The sequence below is a fragment of the Juglans regia genome, chromosome 9 (genome assembly GCF_001411555.2).
Source record: "Juglans regia cultivar Chandler chromosome 9, Walnut 2.0, whole genome shotgun sequence".
NCBI lineage: Eukaryota > Viridiplantae > Streptophyta > Magnoliopsida > Fagales > Juglandaceae > Juglans > Juglans regia.
The window spans coordinates 13757109-13767416 of NC_049909.1; the positions used below are offsets into that span (position 1 = coordinate 13757109).

At 38.9% G+C, this 10308-nt stretch overlaps 1 protein-coding gene across 1 annotated transcript; it reads right to left on the minus strand.

The window, feature by feature from the left end:
- Positions 1 to 340: 340 nt before the first annotated feature.
- On the minus strand, positions 341 to 5327 carry LOC108986576 (4-coumarate--CoA ligase-like 9). Its single transcript, XM_018959225.2, has 6 exons — positions 4204 to 5327; positions 2642 to 2834; positions 1847 to 1992; positions 1689 to 1756; positions 1449 to 1551; positions 341 to 705 (listed from the first exon to the last, which is right to left on the minus strand). Exons 1-6 carry the CDS (start codon positions 5239 to 5241, stop codon positions 580 to 582), a joined length of 1674 nt encoding a protein of 557 aa, XP_018814770.1. The 5' UTR covers positions 5242 to 5327; the 3' UTR covers positions 341 to 579.
- Positions 5328 to 10308: the final 4981 nt, after the last annotated feature.

Sequence of the window (10308 nt, forward strand, 5' to 3'; positions counted from 1 at the left end):
AGAGATTGAAATCCGATTTCAAAGAGAGAGACATGGATGGGTCCTGACATACTAAAAAAAAAAAAAGTGTGCGGTGTACAGGCTACTGCATAGCAGTGCTCTTGTGGTATTTGTGGGCACGGCGGACATTGCTACAAAGAAAGGTTGCTAGATCCGAACAAATGGTGTCAACCTATGTGGGACAAGTTTCACCTCCAAAACTCACCTAGGTCAGACCCTACAGTCCTATTTCCTTGATTCAAGCTCTATCTTTCTCTGTTTGGGGAATAACCTTGTAAGGAGAGAAGACGGATGAAGGCCACGGAAAGGTGGCAAAAGTACAAAGGCAGAAGAAGAGAAAGGGATGAAATGGTAGGGAGCCATATTTATAATATAGGGAGAGAATGTAGTACAAGGAGAGTGCAATAAAAATATAATACAATAGCGCAAAATATGGAAGATGGAAAATTGTGAGTAGACTATGGTTTTGGAAAACCAGGATCCACCACGCTAACACACTCTGATATACACCTGAAAAATCAGGCAAGTTGCTTGCTTCTCCTAGCATTGCCCCCTTCACCTGTAAGTCCAGAGTATTGATCATAGTCTAGAGGAACCAAGAGAGAGAGCATGAGTGACCAGCTCCCTCCTCAAAATTTTCCCCGCTGGAGATTTTGGAATAGAGTTGATAAAAGAGACACGGCGGATCTTCTTGTATGGTGCGACCTGCAAGCCGAAGTGCAGCCTCTAAAAGTAAGAACACCAAAAAAGGTGCAAGTTGAGCTTGATAATAGTGGTAAAAGCAGTTTATATTTTATTATATAAAGACTAAATGATTAGCATAAAAAGAGAAACTACATCTATTGCCTATAAGTACTTTTCTACGGATCCTCAAGCATACAAGGGAGGATCCTAAGAAGAATAGGTATTAGATTTCGCCCAGGGGTGTGGACTATGAGATTGAGGAGTCAATCATATGAAGAATTATTTCTTGTACCGATTTATGTCTATAATTTTATCATATGAAGTAGGGGATGTGTGAAAACCCGTGGATCTAACACCGGATCCGACTTCATTGGAGTAAGACTTTGATATGGAAAGAAGAGGATCACATCTTTTTAACTTTCCCTTCTTCTGAGAGAGACAGAGACTTTGAATGTCTTGCTTACTAAAATAAATTCTCATTACTATCTAGATGACCTATGAAATTTACTAAATCAAACCATCAAATAAGAACCCAAAACCTGCACAGAAATATGAAATTTACGGATACCCAATTGAATGAAATTTTACATTGTGAAACGCACGAAAAAAAAAAAATCCAAGTTATGTTATCTCAATGCAAGGTAGGATAGGAGAAAATATTATGCAGCCGTGAATGATAAGTTGCAAGGCCAAGACACTCTCAAATCTGCATCTTCAAGAGACCATTTCATTGTTTCAATATGTAAAAAGATCTAGAAGCTTGCCTGTTTTGCAATGAAACCTATAACTTGAGCCTCCCCAATATTGCTTCCGGGCTTTCTTACCACATATGCCATGGGAATCTGCCCTGCTTCTTCATCAGGATACCTGCTTCATAGATGCCATGCAATTAAACGCAAGAGATGGGACTTGTGCTAAAAAATGTGATCCCAGTGCACCTTGTCATGTGAAAATCAAGGAAGCCTATTATAACATGGAAAAAGATCACAACACTAGACACTCACGGAATCACAGCAGCATCAACAATTTCAGGGTGTGATAGGAGTAAATGTTCCAACTCAGCTGGCGGGACCTGCAATTTGTTAAATACAAAGGGATGAACTATGTACATGGAGTGAGATGACACCTATAACAATTGTTTGTTAGAGAGCAATTCAATCACCTGATACCCTTTGTATTTTATCAGTTCCTTTAATCTGTCTACGATATAGAGAAATCCATCAGAATCGAAATAACAGAGATCACCAGTCTTCAACCACCCTTCCGAATCCAAAGTTTCAGCAGTTGCATTGTTGTCCCCAACATAACCTGCAGAGAAACCATGATTCTTTTCATCAACCAAGAAGCATTATACTGGTCTTATGAAGCTTGAAAAACAGGTCTAAACTTATCGGTAGCTGGATAAGATTCATCGAAACCATCATCTAATGTGAATGGATTGAAGGGAAAAACACAAAATATATGGAAAGACAAAGCCGAGACATCATCTGGCATTTTGAAAATGAATAACTTTTTCTCTGAGTTCAATTCATAATCACATCATACAATGCCTTTGCTTATACGCTTTCCATAAATCAGTCTATGTCAAGGATTGACAAATTCTTTTGAAGGAACGCACATGTCAAATTCAGTAACGAGGACAAAGATAAGTAAGAAGGGCCATAAGCTTTAAGCAATTGGCTTGTGAAGCAATATATAATGAATGCAACAGTATTTCTGTTACTAATGTCTGTCTATGTAACCAAGATATCACCTCCAAATCATATGATTTTAAAACCTAAAGAATGAACAGGTATAGAATGAATGGGAAAACGTTTCACCGCATAACATGTCATACATTCACTAGTGCACTGAGAATCTTAATGCCAGGTGACGATTTCAAAATGTTGTCTAGCCCAATGGCATAGAATGCTTGCAGTGGATTGTCAACGATGAAGTCGGTAGCAAAGTTTATGACCTTTCATGATAGTTGGCCCTCGCAACCACAGCTCTCCTTTCTGGCCAGGCTGTAAGACCTCTCCAGTTACAGGATCAACTATTTTGGCTTCCATATTTTCAGCTAAGCGACCAACAGAACCATGCTCATGCTGTTGGGATTCCTCCAACATCATTCTTGCTACCCCTCCTGCACTCTCAGTCAAACCATATCCCTAAACAAAGAACAAGAAGAATTAACATTCGTCAATCAACAAAGTACTTCGACAATATCGTTACAATGTTCAACAAAAATATTGTTAACCTTCAATTGTAGTAATCAACACAACAATCGGGTTGGCTTGGTGGTAAAGCTCACTTCCATAGAGTTTCACGAATGGAAATTCATGGGTTGGCTTGGTGGTAAAGCTTACGTTTTTTTTTGTTTTTTTTTTGTTTTCGTATTATTTTTTAATATTTTATTTTAAAAAATTCACAATATTATGAAACAATACTTTCTTAATCATTAAATAAAAATAAAAATTACAGCGGATCCCTAGCTTTTTCCTTTTCCTTTTCCTTTTCCTTTTCCTATATCAATCGACTTCTCTCTTTCTATTTTTTTTTAAACTTATATATCTATAGACTTGTCAGTTAAAAGATTTCAGCCTAAATTTTAAATTTTAAGTTCTGGTGAGATAAAATGAGAAGATGGGTAATTACAATCGTGTGAATGGTAATAAAATACTTGGGTTAATATATTTTATAAAATTTTAAAAAATATAAGAAAAAAATTAAATAAAAATATTATAAAGTTAAAATATTATTGTAATATAATTTTTATTTTATAATTTTAAAAAATTGAGTTATATTTTATATTTTATTTAAAATTTAAAAAAATTGTAATAATTAAAGAAAAAAATTAAATATTTAAAATTAAAAAATAATTATTTTTATAGTGGTTGAATATTAAGATAAAATGATTTGAAAAAACTTTACTATCCAAATCAGACTAAGGTAGAGTCTTAAAATAGTTAATTAATTAAGAATAATCGAACATTTCATTTAAAAAAATAATAAATTGACAAAAATAAAAAGAAAAAAATTGTTTTAAAGAAAATCATTTATGCATAATATTTTTCAAAACATATTTCACAACAACGTGTTAAATGAAGATTATTTTTATAAAAGTAATATTATTTTACAAAAATATCCTATTTTATAATATAATTATAAAATGTGTTATGAAAATATATTATGTGTATCAATATTTTTTAAAAGGGTGCGGCTACAATGCCGCCCCATGTTGACCGCTGGCGTACCGCCCAGCGTAACTTTTTTTTTTTTTTTTTCCCTTTTTTCTTTTCATATTTTTTTAATACATTTAAATATATTTAAAAAAAATAAAAAAAATATAAATACATTTAAAATCACTTCCTTAATCACTAAGTAAAAAAAAAAAAAAAAAGGACAAGCGGTCAAATAAAGTGGGCAAAGTGGGGAGGCAAAGTAGTGTTTTCCTTTTTAAAAAAAGAGAAGCCGAAATTTAGTAATATAATTTCTTATTTCTCATTAGTTAATTTTTTCACCAACAGAACAGGCTACCTGCGTAATCGCCACGTTTGGAAACTTAGCCGCGAATTGCTCGGTGACCTCCTTTCCGAGCGGTGCGCCACCGCATCCGAGAGCCTGGAGAGAGCTGAGATCGTATTCGTTGACGAGGTCGGACTTGGCTAGCGCCACCACTAGCGGTGGCGAAACCGGCATGAACGTGACCCGGTACTTCTCCACGGCCCTCAACATGCTCTCGAAATCGAACCTCCCCATAAGCACCAGCGTCTCCGCCATTGTCACCGACCTCACGAGCATGAAAAACCCGAACACGTGGAACAGAGGCAGTGTGATCATCGACACTGGTTGTGGCAATGGCTGATTTTGATTATGATCGGACTCGCGCTGGAGATGGCAGAACCCGGCTATTAAGTTGCCGTGAGTAAGCATGACGCCCTTTACTCGTCCTGTGGTTCCCGAGGAGTACAGAATCACGGCCGAGTCCGACTGACTCACTTGGACTAGCTCGAGTTGGTCAGTGTCAGTCCGACTTCCGCTAATCATTGAGAGAAACTTGGGCGAGTCGATGAATATAGTACCGAGAGGAAGAGCCGGAAGCTTGTCAGAGGAAGAGGAGGTGGCAAAGGCGATGACCGGTTTACATAGCCGGACCTGGTGTGCGATTTCCGAGTCGGAACTGAGCGGGTTAGCTGGGGAGATGGTGACCCCCAAGGTCAAGAGAGCGAAATAGAGAACCGGAACTTGGAGTGAGGAAGGCGCGAGAATGAAGGCAACTTGACCTTTAGAGAGAGAGGTTGAGGTTCTGAGAGCGACCGCAAGGGAGTGAATTTGGTCGAGGAATTCGGAGAGAGACAATCGCTGGCCGGTGGAGGAGTCTATGAGGACGGTGGTGGAACCGATGGCAGACGGAGAGGATTGGAGGAGAGAGAAGCAGAATCGGGCGATGGAGAGGGGCTGGGAGGGAGGCGGGAGTGGGACCCGTGGCCGTAGGCTGTGGAAAATCTTGGTTTTGTGGCAGAACCCGTTGCTGGGGTCGATCGGATAGCCGGAAATTGTTGCTTCGTCCGCCATGGAGATGCTGGACCTGGTGGCAGAAGTTTTGGAGATATGATCAGTCCGACACTATACTCACCAACCAGCACTAGTCAGGCTGCTGCCCTAATAAGAAATACATTCGACTACAAGCATGCTAGACGATGAGCTCTTTATATATATTATATACATACGTATACATACTAGCGGTTATATAACGTGCAAATTGAGCATTTATCTAATTAAAAATAATGTGTCTAAAAAAAAAATATGATGTGTAAAATTAATATGTTTTTTTAAAGAAAATTAATTAATTAATAATTTAATGCACAAGAGCAAAAAAATAAATTTTAACAAGCATTACAATGATAACAAAATGTTACAATAATATGAAAATTAAAAGATTTTGGATATTTTTACAATAATTTTCTTAGCAAAATATCTGAATTGTGTAAAATTCAACCACAATACTCAATGACTCAAGGAGAACTGAAAAAATACAAAATTTTTTATTTCTATATTACTGTCATATTTTTTCATCATTAAAGTAAGTCTTTTCTATTTTTGAAACTCTAAAAATATTATAATAGTAAAAAATTATTTTATCTAAATAATTTTAGCTAATTAAGAATATTATGATATTTAAATTATATTAAAAACTCTAATTATTATATGATTTTACTCTCTTTAAAATATGAGAAATGATTCTTGTAGTCGTGAACGTGCAAGCGCCGTTCAGTCGCTTTAAAAAAAGTGAATAAATATGAGACCCACATAAAAATAAATTAATTTTTTAATAGTAAACCTCACTCTTTTTCAAAGCGACTGCACGGCATTTGCACATTCCACGACTGTATATAACATTATTTTAAAATATTTAACAACAAAACTCTATCTTTTATTTTACTGTTTAGTACTGTTTACGAACACTGTTAATCACTGTAGGACATTACTGTAACACTATTTTACACTGTTAATTACTGTAGCATATTTCATACTGTTCACACTATTTAATAATGTTCATTACTATTTAATACTGTTAAAGGAGATAGATATAGATATATCGATCATAAGGCTCGTATCTTTTTCAATTCTCAAAGCAGCTCTATCCAACTTGCAGTGTATAAACTTCAAGCAGAGTACACCACTGGAGCAACTTACTTGTGTTCAATGTCCAAAACGTCATGGAGTCTCACTGGGAGGTGAGGAGAGTCTTTGGCTTCCAAAGAGTTTCAGTCTTCTGGACACGGTCCAGAGAGTTTTTTCTTTGAAAGTTCATTATGGATAAGGCACTGCAGAAGAAATGGGAAGGTCTCTCTCTAACGGAACAAGAGTATGACACCATGAAAGTGGGGAGGGAAGTTCTGGAGCCACTAAAGGTAAAAGGAAAAAGATGTTTACTCATAATGATCAATGCAGACAGAGTAGTAAACCGCCAGGCTTTCAGGACTATCATGTCCAAGGTTTGGAGATCTGAGGGGTGGTTTCAGTTCAAAGACGTGGGAGAAAACAGGATGCTTGTAGAATTCCAGCACGAACGGGATAAAGTCAAGGTCCTTCAGGGGAGGCCATGGTCTTTCGACAGAAACCTCATTTGCTTACAAGAGCTAGACGGGCAAGTCCCATTAAAAGAGATAACTTTCAATAGAGAGCTCTTCTGGGTACAGGCCCACGACTTGCCTCTGGCATGCATGACAAGAGAGATTGGAATGAAGCTGTTTTCTGGAATGGAGAAAGTAGAGGAGGTTGAAACCGATGAAGCAAGATGCGGATGGAGAAGCACATTAAGAGCCAGAGTAGAGGTTGATATATCAAAGCCTTTAATTAGAGGGAGGTTTATAGAGTTGGAAGGGATGCAGCTATGGATCCCTTTCAAATATGAAAGGCTCCCAGTTTTTTGTTTTGAATGTGGAACTATCAAACATTCCAGGATTTGCCCTGGGGCTAGTCGGATGGATAACAAGGATGCAGGTCACCAATATGGTCCTTGGCTTAGGGCCGTCCCACCTAGAGTAGGGGCTTCTGATATGCAACGGTTTGGGGGAAACAAGGTTCAACCTCCTCACCATGGAAACCAGGAAGAAAGCTCGGGGAGGTTTCCAAACACTCACGATCAAGGAGGTAGACCTATTGACCATAAAAAGGCTATGACAGGGACATCACAAAAAGATATGGAAGACCAAAGTATAAAGGTGGAAAATCCTACTGTTATGGAAAAGAAGGCCCCCCACGTGCCTCAAGATCTTCCTGTCGTGGTAGATGGGATTTTGCCAATCCAGGTAGAGCAACCCATAGAGGATGGGACCCAGGTTCAAGAAGAGAAAGTGAAGGAAGGTTTGTGTTTCCCAAAGCAAAATAGAGAGGCTGGCGAGGTGTCCATCCCTGCTGTCTGTTCCCTGGCCAGCCATATTAGCTCACTAGACAAATTCTTGGACCAGCAGATCAACGAGCTGGCAGAAGCCAGAAATAGAGCCACTTGGAAGAGGAGGGCTCGAGATAAGTCTTACATCACGGCTGAACTAGTCCCCTCAAATATTACATATCAGCATGGTATAAAAAGAAGCTTGCCAACGAGCTGTGAATCTGAGACCAGTGAGATTAACAACAAGAAACTAAGGACAAGTGTGACCAACAAGGAACAAGATGATGATCAATTGGTGGTGGCTACTAGGCAGCACCACCAACACCAATGATGTGCTTAAGTTGGAACTGCCGAGGGCTTGGGAACCCTCGGACAGTTCGAGAGCTTCACAGGATAGTGAAGTGTAAGAACCCATCTCTCATATTCTTGATAGAAACTAAGTGTGGGAGAGAAACAATGGAGAAAGCAAGGAACAGATTGGGGTTTGATAGTAGCTTCGTGGTAGACAGCAGAGGACTTAGTGGAGGAGTGGCCTTTATATGGAAAGATGTTCTAAATGTCTCACTGAATACTTATTCTCAGAACCATATTTCACTCTTAATAAAAGATGGCTTAGTGAAAATGGAATGGTTACTAACGGGCTTCTATGGCTCCCCGTGTACAAGTGGTAGAAAGGAGAGTTGGAGGCTTCTGAGGGCCTTAAAGCCAGTGTCCCCAATTGCTTGGTTGTGTGTTGGGGATTTCAATGAAATCATGCTAGCCAATGAAAAATGGGGAGCTGCTGACAGACCTTATGTTCAGATGGAGGAATTCTGCGAAGCTCTTAATGACTGTGGGTTGAGTGACTTAGGGTATAAGGGGGACAAGTTTACCTGGAGTAACAGAAGGCAAGGCGTCCAATTCACTAAAGAAAGACTGGATAGAGCCCTTGGAAATGCACACTGGTTTGAAGTCTGGAAAGCATACTCAGTTGGGGTGGAACCTGTACATTCCTCAGACCATAGACTAATTCTGGTCTCGTGGAACACTAAGGACACTATGCCTTTTAAAAGGGCCAGACCATTCAGGTATGAGGCAAAATGGGCTGCTAGGGAGGGCTGTGATGAGGTGATTGCAGAGTCCTGGAGGAGTCCTCCGTTGTTCACTAATAAGTTGGACAGGATAGTGGCTTCATTAGATAACTGTAAAGTGGGGCTAGTGAATTGGAGTAGTTTGGTGTTTGGAAATTCAAAGAGAAGGTTAAACAGCAAACTTAAGCAGCTAGATACTTTGCAGAGCGCCAATACTGGGAATTTTGGGGAGGAGTTGGGTAGAATCCAAGGGGAAATTGATCAATTATTGAAAGAAGAAGATACCTCTTGGAAGCAGAGAGCAAAACAGAAGTGGCTAAAGGATGGGGACAGAAACTCCAAGTTTTTTCATCAGTGTGCTAACCAAAGGAGGAAGACTAATACAATTAATTTCTTAAAGGATGATGAGGGAAAGGAAGCTAGCACTCAAGAAGAAATAGCTGCCCAATTCCAGGTTTTCTACAAAAGCTTATTTTCTACTTCCTGTCCAGTAGGTATTGAGGAGTGCATTGGAAGTGTTGAGGCCAGGATCAACAACGATATGGTCTCCCTCTTGTCAAAAAGATTCACTGAAAAGGAAGTTGAAGAGGCCATATTCCAAATGTCCCCCCTTAGCTCACCGGGACCCGATGGATTTCCACAATCTTTTACCAACAACATTGGAAATCAGTAAGTAAAGAGGTATGTGAGGCTGCACTTTTTGTTTTCAACTCAGGAGGTAGTCTTCAGAATCTGAATGATACTTATATAGTGTTGATACCGAAAGTAAAAGAGCCTAAATTGGTTACTTATTTTAGACCCATAAGCTTATGCAATGTTATGTACAAAATCATATCCAAAACAATGGCAAACAGACTCAAATTAATACTGCTTGAGATAATTTCCCCTACTCAATCAGCTTTTATTCCAAGTAGATTAATTTCTGATAATGTTATTGTGGCTTTTGAGGCACTTCACTCCATGAATAACAGACTACAAGGAAAGATAGGTCACATGGCTCTAAAACTCGATATGAGCAAAGCTTACGATCGAATTGAATGACCCTTCATCCAAGCAGTGCTGTCTAAGATGGGATTTCCAGAAAAGTGGATAAAAATGATCATGAACTGTGTTGAAACTGTTTCTTATTCTTTATTGGTGAATGGTTCTCCACAACAGCCTTTCTCCCCTTCGAGAGGGATTAGACAGGGAGATCCCTTGTCCCCATACTTATTCATTATTTGTGCAGAGGTGCTAAGCAACTTATTAAATCTAGCTGAAGCTCGAGGTGATATTTCTGGTATCCCAATTGCCAGGGGTCAGCTTCACATTAATCACTTGTTTTTTGCTGATGACAGTTTACTTTTTTGCAAGTCAAATGCCCTAGAGATGTGCAGGTTGCTAGACATCCTATCCGTATATGAGAAGGCTTCAGGTCAGAGGTTAAATAAAGATAAGACCTCCATTCATTTCAGCAGAAATACACCTCAACTGGCTCAATCCTTAATCCTCCAGATTGCTCGAGTCAGGTCTAGCACCTCATATGAGCAATACCTCGGTCTGCCAGCTTTAATGGGCAGATCAAGAGGTGGTTCTTTTAATAGCATACTTGACAAGATGAAGAAAAGAGTTGGCAACTTTAAAGTTAAAACATTGTCTCAAGCAGGCAAAGAAATCTTGTTGAAGGCAGTAGTG